The sequence below is a fragment of the Theropithecus gelada genome, chromosome X (genome assembly GCF_003255815.1).
Source record: "Theropithecus gelada isolate Dixy chromosome X, Tgel_1.0, whole genome shotgun sequence".
Classification (NCBI taxonomy): domain Eukaryota; kingdom Metazoa; phylum Chordata; class Mammalia; order Primates; family Cercopithecidae; genus Theropithecus; species Theropithecus gelada.
The window spans coordinates 53,461,737-53,479,721 of record NC_037689.1 but is presented as its reverse complement, the minus strand read 5'-3'; the positions used below and the strand labels follow the sequence as shown (position 1 = coordinate 53,479,721).

The 17,985-nt window shown below is 36.1% G+C and overlaps 1 protein-coding gene across 1 annotated transcript in view; it reads left to right on the top strand.

The window, feature by feature from the left end:
• The window catches only part of DMD (dystrophin), a 2,044,437-nt gene that overhangs the window by 1,646,857 nt on the left and 379,595 nt on the right, over positions 1-17,985 (top strand). The window contains exon 55 of the mRNA XM_025371836.1: positions 9,936-10,108. Coding sequence (XP_025227621.1) covers positions 9,936-10,108 — 173 coding nt within the window. The remainder of the gene's footprint in view (positions 1-9,935; positions 10,109-17,985) is intronic.

The following is a 17,985-nucleotide window of genomic DNA, read 5'->3' as shown; positions in this document are numbered from 1 at the left end:
CTTGGTAGTAGACAGAAATTAACTCACCAAAGATCACCAGGGAATCAGATCCAATTATATCAGCAGGACTTTAGTTAACATCATGGTACTAGAACCTTCTTTAACATTCAAAACTTATGAATGCCTAGAAATAATTTTAAGGTTAATATCTCTATGCTGTAGGCTAAAGAGTACCCACAAATGAATACAGTTGTGTCTGATGAGTATCTGTGATTATTTTGGAAGTTGTCCTGCTATTTAAAATGAAAAAAAATAGAAATGTCTTAGATTTTCATATCATTAACCTATTCTAAACAATTACATCAGTGTAGGGTTGTTTTGTGGTTGTGTGGGAATATTATGAGGTTTTTTGGGGGGAAAGTGGGGGATGAAATGAAGTTGTTTGCATTTACAACCCTAATAATTAAAACAAGCCAGAGGAAATTAGCTACATGGCTGTTGTAATTTCTAGTGTATGATCAAAAATAATTATGGCACTTTGCCATATGTTCTTGCCTTCTTCTTACATATTGCTATTGGGATAAGATGAGACTTGACATCAACTAATTGCTTTTTTCTAATATACAACCTTGAACCACAGTGATTCTCTAGAGGACAAAAAATAGCTTCGTGACAAAGAGATTCCAGAAATAAGAGCTTTTCGAGCTTTTAACTCTATATATAATATAGACAAATTGCACAGATTAATATAACCAAATATGTATTGGCCCATGGGAAGAGAGTTACCTGTTTGAAGAATAGGAATGTATTATGTTCATTTAGAACCATTCAAAATCATCATGATATTAGTTCTGAGTTGACTTAGGATCAATTTTTAAAAACAATACCTAATTGGAAAATAATTCAGTTGCTGACCATTCCTATCAGAGCATCACAGTGCTCTGAAACTAAATATCTCACAGATGCCTTAATAAGTTATTATAATTATGTTGCTGTGATGCATGTAGCCCAAGTCAGAAGTCACTTGCTTTGTATTTAATGGATGAGGAAGACATTGGAGCTTGGAGGGAAGAGAATAAAAAGAACCTAGTTTCAGGAAGATCTTTGCTCTAACCCTGCTTCTGCCACATAACAACAACTCTATGATTTGTATAAGTTGCTTTACCTCTCAAAATCATGGTTTCCTCAATAGGGGATAAAGAAGGCCTATGTCATAGAGTTGGTGTAAAGGATTTATAAGGGCTATAAGTATTAGCCCCTGCCCTGTTTCATCCCCCTACTCTACCTCCACCCCTCATCATGGCTCTGCGATAATAAATATGTCTCAGAGTTGGAAAGACCCATCTGGTCTTTCTCAGATAAGGGTAGTTTTCTTCAAACAGACTGATTCCTGCACATAAAATATAATATAAAACCAAAAGTACTTTCCACATTGTAGACTTTTCATATGTGGTTGTCTCTATGACTTAAATGTACAATCTAGAGTTTGCATGTTAAGGTCTTTCAAGATTACTGTTAGCAGTGATCTGAAAGATGTCTCATGTGGGAAATGCTCACCCAATTATGAGTACTGAAGCTGTATAGCAATATCAGAAATAATATTGCAGCACAGTATTTTATATGGATTTTAGATATAGTATTAAAAAAGAAAACTCAGCCTGTCTTAGGACTTGTTTTCTCTTTCAACACCGGAATTAAAAGGCATGCCATTCTTTTTCAAACTTTATGTGCAGAGCCAAATGAACATCAACATTAGTTCTCCACTGGGTCGATGGCTTCTACCTTTTTAAAAATATCTGAAGCAGTGTTACTCTACCCACCTTTTCTCAAGAAATTGTGTCCTTTAGAACTCACTCCCATATAGTTTAGGAATGCTTGATAGGGTATATTTTAGGTGGGAGTCACCTGTGCCTATATGGAGCTTCAATGTCAATGCCCTTGTCATTAGGTGTAATGGTTTTGTCATTCTAATTTATTTGGCCCCAAGGTGTGTGTGGGTGTGGGTGTGTGTGTGTGTGTGTGGGTGTGTGTGTGTGTGTGTGTGTTTGAAACATAGCAGGTGTAATTTTTTCTTACTCCTTGAGAAATAGAACTTTAAATAACATTTCTATCTTTAAAATGTACTTGTGAATAGTTATCACTTTCCTGAATTCTACCTTCCAAAGGTAGGACAAGAGAAGGATGAAATTAAATCACACATACAGCTATTTTTATAACTTATGAGCACTCAATGATGATAGCATCCCTCTTCTTTACTTTCTCTCTGATTCTGGAGCCACTGCTATTTTGGTTCCTGAATGTCTGGGACTGCCTGTCCACTAGACTTCCTGCCTTCACTCTGACCCTGCTACATTTACCCTGAACACCATCCTCCCAATAATCATTACCAAATACTATTTTCACAATGTTACACCTTTACACAAGAAGCTACAGTAGAATATTATCCTTATAGAATCAGATGTAACCTCCAGGCTGCATTCTAAGCTCTCATTGGCTACACTGTACCCTTTGAACCTGAACTTCCTGAGAACTACCTCTTAGCTCCTGCCTATAGCTCTGGCTCCCATCTTCATGCAGTAGGTATTCATTTTCTTTTGAACAGCTTCATGTCTTCTCTGCTAGCAGGATTGGAGTCATGGCAGAAAGTGAGAGGGGGACTAGAAGGATGCAACATTGATGAAACCTCACAGTAGGTTAGGCATTGGGTTAGGTACTTGGTTGGTCTACTCACATCATCTCATCTAATCTTTGCCAAAACCTCAAAAGGAAGGTATTATTGGCCCTACTTATAGACATACAATAGGTACTTAATGCATGTTTGTGTGATGAATAAATATGCAGCGAATTTTTGCATTGTGACTGGATGAAAAGAAACTAGGAAAAACAAGATATAGATGAGAAAGATACCTCTCATCTTACTTCCAACCTAGTATATCTTAAATGAACTCATCAATTTTAAAAAGTAATTTTAAGAATGGAGTCAAAGGGTCAGACAAGGAGAGAAAGCATCACATATTACCAGAGTTCGGGATTGCTTAAGGCGTTTTGACAAATGGGATTTTGCTCAGTTTCCTCCGGGGGTAATCCACTGTAGGCCAGGCATTTTTAAAGATTAGATTTTGAAATAAAGCTTTGCCCCTGGGAATATACTGAGGCAAGAGAGCATATCCCTTCTCTCTGCTGTTGTAGTGCTTAAGTGTGAGAATTTTCGAATGAGATATGAAAGCAAAGACAACAAACCCTGCAGGATAATAGTCTCTGAGGACTTTAATAACAGCCATTTTTAAAGCAAAGCCTGTGGACTCCTAAATCCATAGCTGCTCGTTTAAGACGCAACGCAATGCAGTGGACCTGAAAACATACTCCTTATCTACCTAGAGCAACCAGGCTCCAAGCCAAACAACAGTCCTCAAATTAACTCTTGTTTCTCTTGGGATGACAACTCTACTACTTTTAAAGGTGTTGCATGGCCACATATAGAATAAGAAGGGAAAGAAACGGTCACGCCCTCTTGTGAATCTGTATCCAACTGCATTTTCTCATCTAGTTAGAAACCTCCGGCGGTTAGATTAGAATCCTGATAAGGGCCAAGACTGTGGGTCCAATTTCTTCCTATGGATTCTTCTCAAAAAATTTGTTAGGAAAGATCTGTTCAGGGTTTTTGGGGGTTTTTTATTTTGGCTTGTTTTAATTCCCAATCCATAATAGACTGATACTTTTGTAACATGCAATAAAAATGAATTATTTTAAAAATTATAAATACCAGACATACAAAATTTAAGCCCACGCTTTTTATTTTTAGATTGCTGTACACGTTTCTAAAGATTTACTCTCGATTTCTGTTCTTATGTCTTCATAATAGAATATCTGTATCTGTTTCTCTGTGTGTGTATGTATGAGTGTATGCAAGTGTGCTCCAAAAGCTCTACTATTTAGAGTTCATGTTTAATGAGTCGTTTTGGATAACCAGTCTAAGGGAGTTCTACTTTTGTATAATTGTTTTTGTTTTATTTTTATTTGAATCATTAACACCTTTTCAAAACAACTGTATCAAATAAAAGTCATTTGGTCATTTGAAGCATTTACATACACTGCTTTCTTCTTAAACAGATTTTATTGAATGTAAATCTGCTTTCTCTGACTAACTCAGCATCATCATCATGAGCATTAACTATTTTGCTTCACTATAAAACTAGGTGATGCCTTCAAGGGCTACTAATGCATGGAGAGCTGTTAGTTTCCACACTATGTGACCCTGGTCAGTTATGCATGCCGTGGTTCCTTTTACACCTTTCTGGTTCTCTGTAAGGTGTCACTTCTTCCTACTCTCAATTTAGCCACTTAGGATAATTTCTTTCCTATTTCGAATTGTATGTTCCTGACCTTCTAAGTTCTTAGAAATCAGACCACTTCTTCCCCATCAAGCTAATTTAAATTAGGTAAAAATTATCAGCAAGGAGGAACTAATGGCCTTATAATGATTCATATACTAACTGCTTTCAGAAGAGCTTAGAGATAATCTGTCTATCATAAAATTTTCAAGGAGATTTGGTCACTTATTGTTATTCTTTCTACGCCATTGTGTTTGTTTCCTTACTTCTCAGCTATATTAAAATAGGGAAGTTTTCATTTGCTGAGTCCTATTTTAGAGACCAATAATTCCATTTACATGGGAAAGGAAATATGTGGATATGATTATTCATGATGTTCTAGAGTAGTATCACAACCATTTGTTTAATGGTTAATAAAATGGTTAATAATAAAAAGAAGGATACAGCACTAATTCTTGGTATCTCCCTCCTTTATTTTTCTTCTAGTAAAACATCCATAACTTTTCCTATTCTTCCCCAGTTGTACTATTACTTGTGAACACCATGGATCATTCTTCTTGTTGAATGAAATAGTACAAATTTAATATTCAATAATCTTATCTTTGTTCTTTTCTTTATAAAGTTTTATTCTCAGTGGCTTCCTAAAGGAAGACTTTATTCTACTTGGTTTATGCAGTTGGGCTGCATTCTACCTATTTCTCTCAACACTCATTGTCCATTCCAATCAGGTTGTGCAATTCATTGTCCCTGCTCATAAACCAAATTCATTTCACCTTTACTCCATTCCCATGCTATTCTTTTTACCTGGAATATTTTCTTTTTTCCCCCTTTCTCAATCATATACATCCCTCAAGGTTCAAGCCAAGTCCCGTAACTTCATGAAATCTATTTCTATCATCTGATTTCCACATGGATTATCTTGTAATAGTAAGCCCTGCATTTGCTATTATTTATTAAAGACCTCTTGTGTTCTGGACGCTATTCAAATTATTTTACAAAAATTATTCCATGTAATATTCAAAAAATTTAGCAGATATGTATTATTATTTCATGTTTAGTGAAACCAGAGTAATAAAAGAGTTTTCATCATTATGTGGCTAATAAGGGGGAGAAGAGAAGAGTCAAACTTGTGTCTATTTAACTGCAGTTTGCCATGAATTTTCTCTGGAAGCTGAGAAAGGAGATTCACAGCAGGAGTAGATGAGACTCAGATAAGAAGGAAGTGTGGAATCTGTAAAAACCCTTCAGAAAACAGGATCTCCCCTACTCCTAAAACTGCTGTACTATGAACATATTGCTTGTCTCGTAACTGAACTTTTTTGGTACTCCCAGCTGAAATTTGCTCTATAATTGTGCAGAACTTTAGACCAAATATTTCTCTTATGGGACACACATTCTTTTATTCGTTTGCACCCATTTTCTCAACTACTTTGTGTTTTCTCTTGTTGTATTGGATGCATCTCTGTCTACTGCTACAAATCTGTTTAATAGTCTTTATATTAATAAGACCATAAAATTGCTCTTTGTATGCTGAAATCATTATCCTTTATTTTCTAACGGCAGTCCTAGATTTGTGAAAATTTAGGTAGTAGCATTATTAATAGGAAAAACTACCACCAACAACTAAACTTGAAAGGTAGTATAGCCTAGTGGCTAAGAGCACAGTCCCTGAAGTCTGACTGACTAGGTTCTAAATCTTGCTGCATTTATTAGTTGTGTGACCTTGGGCATTTTTAGTTAACCTTACAGTAGTTTCATTATCTTATATGGAAAATGAAGGTAATAGTAGCCCCTACCCTGGAGGGTTGTTGAGAGGAGAAAATGAGCTCGTGTATATACAGCACTTTGGACAGCACCTGGTATATAGTAAGTTTCATGTATGTTGTTGCTTTTGCTGCTGCTGCTGCTGCTGCTGCTATGGTTTTTGTTACATAACAAATACCTTTTCCCCTTTGTTTATTCGTTATTGCTTTTCCTAAAGACTACAGTCACAAAAAAGAAGAAAAAAATTAGAGAGCATACAGTGAATGCAGTAATGAATGATCTTTTCTACTTAAGTCAGAAGTGAAATAAAACTATCCTAAAATTTCCATGAAAATTACCCTTTGTCCAGATTGGCTACCCTCTGAGAACCCCACTTGATTGTCCATATCAATCTTTTGCTTTTTTGTGCTACCTGAGTCTGAGGTTTAGTCTTTAAATGATGAGTTTAGACAAATATCATTATGGTAGTTTTATATATATGGCTCATGTTGCCTTATTGATACTGAAAAATCTCCACTACAGCATGCCAGTGTTTGAAAGAGAGCCTTGGGTTCTTTCCCAATACTTACCTTCCTTTTAGGGCAACCTATCTGAATCCTGTAGCTTGACAGGTTTCCTACCAGCCTGCCATCCCAAAGGAACATGGATGAGCTATGTTTATGCTGATGCGTCAAATCATTTCTTGGTATGGTTCCACGTGGTATGGTCCACATGGCTCTTGTAGACAAAGAGATGAACTACTGATGGCAGAATTTCTGTTCTGGCAGCAGGGAAATTTGTAGAAAGGAAACCTTTTCAGTGTGAACATTTTTTGCTCACAGGTGGTCCAGGATGCCCCATGCTAAATGAGAAGTGAAAAGAGCAGTCAGAATTCAATTTTTCATTGAGAACAAATCAATCCACGTGGGTAAACATTTTATCAAACTCAAGATTGCTGTCTCTCAAGGTGCTTTTCCCTCAACAGTCACTTATTTCCTCTTGCAAGTAGTATCTTCGTTCAGGTTCAATGACTACTGTATATTATGTCCAATGCTTCGGGCAAATGGGTTGGCGGTGACAGCCCAAGATCTTCTAGAATCAAGAGAATTGGATCCACTTCCGAGTTCTAACACTTATCAGCTATGTGACTTTTAGGCAAGTCAGTTAAACATCCAAGTCACAGTGCTCTCATCTGCAAAACAGAAAATGTGATGTACTTCACAGAGCCAGGGGGAGGAATGACTAAGGTGGTACATTTGTACGTGCTTTGTAACCAGTAAAGCCCTTTACTGTACACGTGTCATTTATAGCTGTATACCACCATCATGACCTAGAAAACGAGTACTGACAGAAGACTTATCTTCTTGCCAATGCTAAGACAACTTTAGCCATTTCTGCATTTCAAAAGGAAGGAGTCTTTATCCCCGTATCTATGAAGACTTGGCAGGAATTCCCATCAGTATTTAACAAATTAAATTATTAATTATAAACAAATTAAACAAAAGTGCGCACTAGGTTTTAGGAAAATTAAAGACAGAGCTATCATTTGTACTCCTCTTACATTTCCCAAAGTGCTAAAACTAGACAGTAATTCAGTCCTCAATAACTACTTGTTTATCAACTTTATATTCATTTATTTGTTGATAATACAACAAAGATGTCTATACGCAGTATAATATACATGGCAAAGATGAAAATTAGCAAATTCATGAATCAACACAAAGAAAGTGTTGGTGACTTCATGGTATACATAACCTTAAGGAGCTCGTGATTGAGCCTGGGTCTCTGCTATCAATGTAGGATATAAAAATTCAAATGTACTATCCTTCATATGTATACTAATATAGTAAACATGGAAAACTGATGCTACTAGTGAAAATACTTTATTTTGTTGAACAACTAAAAGTTTGTCTTTAATCCCCTAAGTGCATACACAAAAGGAAAGTGTTGTACAAATCAAATACAACAGAACAAGAAAAGTAAAAGACAAGTGAAGGAATTTTCTGGAACTTAGATCTGGTTGGCTTTTTCTCCTGAAGTACTTAGATAAATTCACTCACTTTTCTCTTTTGCTGAAGAAGTGCAAATTAGGCAGACGTGTTATTCTATGTAGGCAAAAGGAAGAAAGAAAGAAAAACATAAAATGGCTATCTATTTGACCAAACTTCATTCTTCAAGAATCCCAATACTAACCTTCTACCATATAAACTAGTTTCAAAATCAGGCTATACCCTTCCAGTACAAACCTGGTTTTGATGGGACAGAGATACTACTCAGTCTGTTTCAGTATTTCCCTTCTTTCAACTTCTGATGTGGTTCTATCCATATTCCCCTTCCTGTCTCCCAGTCAAAGAGAATGGGACACAACTCTCTTTAGAGTCCATCAGTGATGCTTTAGCTGCCAAAAATAGTGACAACAGACATTCATTGTCTGTCTACCTTACTTGTCTAACATTCAGAATTCTGCATCTTAAGAGGCGGTGGCTAAAAACATGAGCCAGTTCTTCAGAATTTCTAACATGTTATTTCTGCCACTTTCTCCCTTACTTTAGCAGAGTAATTTAATTCAATTTGAGAGAGAGAGAGAGGGGAAAAAAAAACTTTTCTAGTTACACAGATCAATCCAATTGTTTGGAGCTTCAGAGTGAATTTTTAAACTTGTTGAACAGAAGCATACAAATCTCTAAGAGCAAGTCAGATAATGTACAAAGCCTCCATTCATTGTGTAGGCAGAAAGGAATGCTGGTACCCGGCAGCTCTCAAAGGAATGTTCCCTTGGCTTTGACTGTTCTGCTGGGAACAAGGAGGGAAACACATATATAAAATGAATTTATAATGTCTCTGGCTTGTAATGGCAAAATGATAAGAAAAGTTGGCTGTTTAATATAAACTGTCAGTTGCATATTCCAGGCCTCCTCTCTTTGAGGTTCCTCCCACATCCACACGCCCGGCTACTGTTTAGTGCAGAGTACAAAGTGGCCGTTTATTATTATTGACTGGTGAGGCCTGTGCTCCAAAATTCATTCTGTCAACAGAATGTAAGCAAAGTTGGCATTTTAAAGCGGGGCTCTTTCAGTTTCTGGGTTTTCTCAGGATTGCTATGCAACAGGATCAGTGCTGTAGTCCTCGGTTCAAGCTGAAAATGTTACACAGGAAGACATACCATGTAAAGGTCAGATTCTTCTACTATAATAATTTTCTTGATCTGTGTATATACAAATGAGGTTGAATGCATAACCTCTTATCATAACTCTTACCAAGGTCCTATGTACTTTCTACCTGTCAAGCCTAAAAATATGTATTAAATGGGAAATCATAACTAATAAATGTATGATGCTGTACTCTATGTATGATGCTATAATACCAAGGTGAACTTAATGTGTGTTGTCAAGAAGATTCTCTCCCCCATGACAGACTCCCAGGAATGTGCTGGTGCTGTGGACCAAGTACAATCTTGTTTATTAGTCTCTCCACGCTTTTATGGTCAGAGTTAACTCTACAGACTACTACGTGAATAGAAAATATGACTTGATCCATATAGTAATGAAATTATTGGCACTGGGGTATACTTTATCATAGAATTTTATTTCCTATCACTTCCATAAAATAATACATTTTGTTCATAGACTAGAAGATATAACTAGTGAACTTTATGAAGTTATAAATATATTACTTTCCAACTCATAATGGCAAGGAGTAAATTTATTACATGTAATAAGATGCCCATTTTAAATCTACATAATAACAGGTGAAGGCAATACTCCAAGAAAAGGGATTTAAGATGTATCTTCTTGTTAGTTAACCTGATTGAAGTGTCTTTTGAACTAATAATTATTTATTTTTTGCAATTCTCCAAATTCACATTCATCGCTTGCTTCCTTTGGTAATTCTGCACATATTCTTCTTCCTGCTGTCCTGTAGGACCTCCAAGGTGAAATTGAAGCTCACACAGATGTTTATCACAACCTGGATGAAAACAGCCAAAAAGTCCTGAGATCCCTGGAAGGTTCTGATGATGCAGTCCTGTTACAAAGACGTTTGGATAACATGAACTTCAAGTGGAGTGAACTTCGGAAAAAGTCTCTCAACATTAGGTAGGAAAAGATCTGGAGCAAAAAGGCCAAAATGAATTAAAATGGCCAAATTTTCCTCATTGTCTTAGCACAAGCAACTAGTATCTCACATGTCTATGTAAATCATCCAATTTCAGAATGATTCATTTTATTTTGAATAAATGAATCATTTATTTGCTTGGTATGGAGATGACACTTGAGGATTCAGATTAGATTAAAATGGTGATGTTTTATAACCATAGGAGACATGGATATTAAGACATTAGAGTGAATTCAAATGAGGAGGTTCAGCTATTCTAATTTCATAAATTTCTCTTTTGGCATATCACAGGGTTATACAAAAAGCGATAACAAATTAACGGATATTATGGAATTATTTTTGGCATTAGTCTAAATGCATACCAGAGGACAGTCTTTAAGAACTGTAACACATTATAATTAACAGTTTAGAGGAGATAGCTCCTACAGTTAAAGAGAGACTATAGCAACTTCCTGTCTTTTGCTTCCTCTCAGATTTTGTTAAAACACCTCCTCTGTAAACTAAGCTTTTAGTTGTACTATACTCACATACTTCATATTTTGCCCCCTTCTATGTGCCAGCTTTCTTTTGAGAAGTTAGTTAATGGATGCATCGTAGCATCTTTGTAAAAGGGGCAGAGGGAAGTTCTTGTTATACCAGTTTTGCAGTAGTTCCGTGGAGGAACAAAAGGATAGAGATAGTAAAATGCCCCTTGTAACTTAAATGATCCAGCAAGGGCGGGGAATGAAAGCCAGTCTTCCTGCTTTCTAAGCAGTTGCCTTTCTTAATTCATTTCTCTTTATTAAAACTATTTTGTGCTTTCTTCTATGTCTAGAGAAAAGGTGATAGTGAAGGGAGGTAGAAGATGACCAAATGGACTTAATAATAGTTATGGGAGTATGCACTAAAGGGTGGGAGTAGTTACTACCTCTAGATAGAAAGATTACAGAAGGGAGTTTTTTTTTCTTCTTTATAGTTCTTCTAACTTGTCCAAAATTTTAACATATATACTTCTATGAGGAGGAAAATCTGAATTTTTATTAATTCAGAAGCACTATTGTAAATGTCTGCATCAAGTATGAAATAATGATGGCAACTAACGTTTACATGATGTACCTACATACCACGCAACGCCATAAGCACTTTCCATTCATTGACTGGTTTAATGCTCTCAGCAACCCTAAGAGGTAGATTTTATTGTTAAATTCTTTTTACATTTGAAGAAAGTGAGGCACAGAGAGGCTAAATAACTTCCTTAGGGTCACTTAGCAAGTGGAAGATACAAGATGAAAACAGGGAGTCTGGGCCAGGTAGATATAACTAACCGTCAAGTGGTTTAGAAACTCTAAGAGGCCAGGTCATTGAATGTTAGAATGAGTCACTCTGGCCGGGCGTGGTGGCTCACGCCTGTAATCCCAGCATTTTGGGAGGCTGAGGCCAGTGGATCATGAGGTCAAGAGATCAAGACCATCGTGGCCAACATGATGAAACCCCGTCTCTACTAAAAATACAAAAATTAGCTGGGTATGGTGGCACGCACCTGTAGTCCCAGCTACTCGGGAGGCTGAGGCAGGAGAATCACTTGAACCTGGGAGGCGGAGGTTGCGGTGAGCCAGGATCGCACCACTTCACTCCAGCCTGGGAGACAGAGTGAGACTCTGTCTCAAAAAAAAAAAAAGAAAGAAAGAAAAAGAAAAAGAAACCAGGGATTCTGACTTCAGAGTCTGAACTTTTAACCACCATGCGATACCATAGCATATAAAGAAAGAAGGAAACTTCTACAAAGAAATGCATACAAATTGAAAGGATGGAATAGAGAGTAGATTTTTTTCTAGGAGTAGAAAAGGATTTGTTTTTATGAGAAGTAGATTGCTAGGAGTAGAACAGAGTTTATTTTTATGTATAAGGTGTTTTTTCTTCTTTCCCCCAAGTTTGCACCTTGGCTTCCCAGACTTTGTTCCTTATCTCCCTATTTTGTTTATGAATTTTGTATCAACTTGTTGGTGGTACACTGAGAGCAACAATGGCAATAGCATTTTCAAAGATAGGGAGTCTCTGTTAGCTTTCTACAGCTTAAACTCTTAAGAGAGGTCAGTATGTGTGATGACATAGGCCACTTTCATAACATTCGTCATTAAAAAAGAATGAAAATGTGCGATGGAAGAAAATATTGGCAGGTAAAGTTAAGTTATTCTTCTCTGCACAAAAGAAAAAGAAAGGTGCTATAATTGTTCCGAGTATCACTGAGTGCCTTTTCTCTCCCTCATGTGAACTTGATAAAATAAAAGGAGAATTAAAAGTCGCAAACAGCATGTCAGCCAAAATATGAACCCTTCATTCTCCGCAGTTTCCCATGTGTCAGCTACCGCAGTTTAATTCTTGCTGTCATTAATCAGGTAGAAAACAGTTACCTTAGCTTATCTAAGGTGCTGTGAATTCTAGAATTTAAATATTCAAATCAATGGTTTGGGCTTTTATATAGGCCTCTCTAATAATACAGGATATGTTATAAGCACTCATAAAAAGCAAAGAAATAATTCTCCACATCAAAGCAATTTAGCTTATTTCCTAACACTTGATTGAAATTAGGGTATTGGTCAATCTATAGCAAAAGGCAGAGTTCAATTGAGAGAAGTATAGTAAAGGCAGTAATTAGGGATGATTATGAAATAGGATAGAATAACACTGGAAGAGTTAGATATAGACGCATTAGTGGCACTGATAAACCTGCTTTATGAATCTTGTCACTTCTTCCATGGGGGTTATTTTAAAATGAAAAGTTGCCACAATTAAAAAATAGTTTCCATGATATCCTGGAAAAATAGTCCTGTGTTTGCCCAAGTTATAACATATTATAAAAAATTACAGTTTGTTCATTGTTTTGTGAGGGATTCTGAAACTGCTCTTATATTTTGAAAAAATAAAACCATTGGTGCTTTATTTCCCAGGTGTCCATTTTTAAAGAAGCAAAATTGAATTTGAATCCAAATGATTTTGAAGTTTCCCTTTGCATTCCATTGGCTCGTAAGAGATATTCTTGTGCTTCCAAATACAAGTCCATATTGTATCGTTTTCCTTCCATTTATTTTTCTTCTGCCATACATCTTTTCTTTTCCTGTGATTAAAAGTCTTATTTAAGTCATCATGTTAAGCCATATTGATACATTTACAAGAATACTCTACCTTGGATGCTGTTTATATCATATTACTCTTTTGTTCAAAGCTTCCATGTTGTAAATCTCCATATCTCCCTCATTCATTTATTTATTTGTTCATTTAACAAATATTTAATGAATGCCTGCTATGTACTAGGCACTCTTCTGGGCACGGAGGATACAACCATGAATAAAGCATACCCAAAAAATCACTGCTCTAATGAAGTTATATTTAATCATTAGAATCTAGTAGGCCCTTCACTCTCTGCCAACTGTGCCTATTAAGTCCTTGCTAAGCCCTTCCCTTCTCTGTTCTTTTTCTGCCTCCAGTTCCTTTCTCACCACGCGTCATTCTATTACTCCCCAACATAGATTCTCTGAGCCAAGAGAATCAATAGATTCTATTTTCTAACCGCATTCCTACTCTCCAACAATTTCCTCACTCTCCCATATGAGTGTGTACCCTTGCTGGTTCTCACACTTGCAACATTCTCTCGCCTCTTATTCTCCAAATTTTGATTCATATTCCGTAACGAATCTTTTCTTTTCTGGCTGTTTCCTCACTAGGTCTTCCCAATACTATTCTAATTTACACTTGATAACATGTTTCTCCAAGTGTTCAAGAGTTGCTTTATAGGGCTATGCTTACTGCCTCCAGCTAACTTATATGAATACAAAAATTTCAAACTTGAAATTTGTGAGTATGGTAGAGTAGAAAGACATGAGCCAGCAGCTGGGCAACCCAGTTTCCCTTCTGTTCTGTTCTGTCACTAACTGTCTAGTATATAATCTTGATCAAGTCACTTAACTGCTTCAGACTTCAATTTTCTCCTTCACTGAAATGAAGAGTTTGACCAGAAACATGAACAGTCTCTTCCAGTTCTCCTGCAGTTCTACAATTTTATTCTTTTAATTCTGCAATCACATTTTATGAACCTGGAAAAATTGTTTAATTTTTCTACCTTGGTTTTCTTAATTAAAATAGAACTGATTAATCTAAAAGGCATTGTATAAAGTAAATAAGATGTCTTTGAGAGAAAAGAAATTTAATCGAAATTGTATAATCCTATCTCATAAGTTAATTCAAGAAAATTATATACTATCATTCCACATGCATTATCACATCACATGTTGGCCAAGAGGTATAAGGAAGAAAAGTAAGTAGTCAGCGATAATTTAAGTTCCATCAAATGAAACAAAAACATTAACTGCTTTAAGTGGGCAAAAAACAAAGAGAAAATTATTTACTTAAATGTACACACACACATACACACACAGTTACTAATGACATTACCCAATATTAAGATAGTAATTAGTCAAAGAAAGTGTTTTTCATTCTAAAATTCCATATCTACAATCCTTGTATTTTTAATTTTAAAATATTAATAACTTGAGAAGTCAATTTTTTATATAAGAAATATATATGAAGATTTCAATTTAGTCTACTACTAGATTATTTTTCCAGATCATTGTATATACTATTAACTATGAAAATCACATAATATGTTGTCAACATAATTTCAGCAGAATTTACGTTCTGTGAGATTTTTATATTTTGCAGAAAAATTTGTAAATGTTATATAAAATATTGACATTTATACAATTCTGAACATTAAGAGGCAAGGACACTGACATTATATAGTCTGTTGAAGCAGCAAATCTATTGGGGAGTACTTGCTATTAGAGGTTAGAATAGTTAGTGTCTTTTTATAATGGAGAACAAAGAAAGGGCAAAAAGAGGTGGGGTCTACCTTTGAGAGAAAAATGCAACTTGGACATTGAATATCTCTTACCTTCTTTCTCTCACTTTTAGAATGCTAATTATGTTTGAATGTTGGAGTTAAAAACCTGTCTAGGAAAAAAAATGTTGACTTCTCTTTGGGATTAATTCTCTCTCTTTATTTAAAGAGATAGCTCCCATTTTAATTCTGTGGTTCTTTAATTTTTTTGTTTCTGAAGTACAAGTTCAAATTATTTATCTGTTGATGACACCCTGGAGATTTTTCTCAATGTTCTCTTGTAGTAGTTTCATGGTTTGAGGTCTTACATTTAAGTCTTTAATCCACTTTGATTTGATTTTTGTATATGGTGAGAGATAGGGGTCTAGATTCATTCTGCATATGGGTATTCAGTTTTTCCGCACCATTTGTGGTAGAGACTGTCTTTTCCCCACTGTATGTTCTTGGCACCTTTGTCAAAAATGAGTTAACTGTAGGTGTGTGGATTCGTTTTGGGGTTATCTAGTCTTTTCCATGGGTCTTTGTGTCTGTTTTTATGGCAGTATTGTGGTTCTTTATCATTTCTGCATTCCTACCTTTTCTTTATGCATGCTTAAGTGCTATTTTATTACATGAGGGTACTAAAGATTTATAGGGATATATCATTAGTTTTATAAAGGAAGTCAAAGTGAAAAATGAATTCAATATAACACATTTCACTTTAAGAATGCATGCCTTTCAGAGTAAAGTTTTATTAAGGATTTCAAACTAGGCATTAACCAAATCACAGTTGAAATATCTGTGTCTAGAGAAATAACAATCACTTTATCAGCCCCTATAATTCTTAGCGTCCTGACACTGAGGAGTTCCTTAAAGACCAAGCAATATACTCCAACACATCTAAAGGCTCTGTGTTTTACCTAAACCTTACAAATTGTGGAAACTATCAGCTTTTTAGAGATTAGCACTTGCCTTGTTAAATGGTAGTAACCCCTAAGCTCTTGTCTTCACTAATAAAGATTAGTAGAAATAGATAGAAGCTAAGTATGCCCCTTTGAAACACCTCTTTTATTTTCTGTTGAGTGGGTAGGAATAAACAGAATATATTTGACAATTAGCAATGTTAAAAGACAAACTTTAGACAAATTCAGTTTTGCAGAGTTTATTTGAGCAAAAAACAATTCATGAATCAGACAGTACTCAGAATTAGAAGTTCAGAAAGCTCCACCCAGCAAGGTGGGCAGGCAGTATTTATAGATAGAAAAAGGAAGTGACATACAGAAACAGCTTGACTAGTTACAGCTTAGAATTTGGCTTACTTGGGAATAGTGTAAATAGGCATTTGCCTTATATGGACATGAGCTGATCAGTTTACAGCCTGTGATTAGCTGAATCTTGACTGCTGGGATTGGCTGAGACTCAGCTATTTGTTACAAGAATGTACTCTTAAGTTGCGTATTGCTTACATGCCAAACTGGGTTGCAGTTTGCTATGTACAGAGGCAGCTTTAGGCCCAATTTAATTTAATTTAACAGCAACAAGCCTTTTTGCTCAGAGATCTAAAACATTTGGTTAAAACCACTAAGGTTTAAGGATTTTCTCATCTCACAAAGGTTTGTAATTTCCATTTCCCATATCTAAATAGGACAGCTCAAGTTATGGTTTTCAGCAGCTGTTTTATACCTTTGCAATCTTGATTTCTACATATGCAAAACAAGAAGGTTGAACTATAATCTCTCAGGTTCCTTCCAGCCCCAACAGCCTATATATGATATAACCAGAAAAAAAAGTCATTACAAATACAAAGAAACATTTTCAGGAGGAGATATTCCACATGCAAACATAGGTTAATCATTTCGAAATATCTGGTATATACACTCGTGAAAATAAAAATAGGGCATGAGGCATTTGTTTTAATAAATCTATTGGGAAATGTGACTTGATAACATTTCACGGGCTTAACATGGTCAAAGAAAATGTTTTGAGCTCATAATGTTCCTTACATTTAGATCTTCAAAATCAAGTCACGGACAGATGCCACCTTTGCCCTGTGGAGACCAAGAAGTAATGTTTGGGGCATATCAGAAATGCTTTAATAAATTCTTTATCAAAGAATGGTTCTGGAGCTTACCTGTGGAATTGTGAAGGTTCTTGTTAAGAGCAGAGATTCTTGATAGAATTATAGAAAGTCTGGAGGTGGCACCTAGCAATCTCGATTTTAAACAAGCTACTCAAATGTTTCCTATGCACGCTAGAGATTGAGACCCACAGCTTTAGATTGAACACATTTGTGTATGCTGTTTTAATTCATTCTCTGGCTGCCTTTCACCTCTTCTGTGCTTACTCAGTGTTCTCTGTGCTTTATAAGTTTTTTGCTTCAGTTTTTGTCCTCCCAGCACATTTTTCCTTTCACTCTTGAGCTTTAGGAGAGGGAAAAAATGAAGCAATCTGATATGTAGTTAAGATGATCAAACATTCTGAAATTTTATCTAACTCCACACCTTAGAAAAAAATTAAAGAATGGCCCCTTATCCAGATATGTGAGAGGCTTTTCACCTTTTAAGGTTCTAGGTCCGTCTTCTGCTGCTATATTAGCTCTCTTGACTGTCCTCTGTCCCTGGCTTCCAACAACCCCTATTTCACGCTATTAAGTTTTCTCTTAGATCCTTTAGAACTGAATTCCTGGCTGGGTGCGGTGGCTTATGCCTCTAATCCCAACATTTTGGGAGGCTGAGGCAGGTGGATCACCTGAGGTCAAGAGTTCGAGACCAGCCTGGCCAACATGGCGAAACCCATCTCTACTAAAAATACAAAAAAATAGTTGGGTGTGGTGGTGGGTGCCTGTAATCCCAGCCACTTGGGAGGCGGATGCAGGAGAGAATTGCTTGAACCCGGGAGGTGGAGGTTGCAGTGAACCAAGGTCGTGCCATTGCACTCCAGCCTGGGGACAGATCAAGACTCTGTCTCAAAGAAAAAAAAAAAGAGAGAGACAGAGAGCTGAATTCC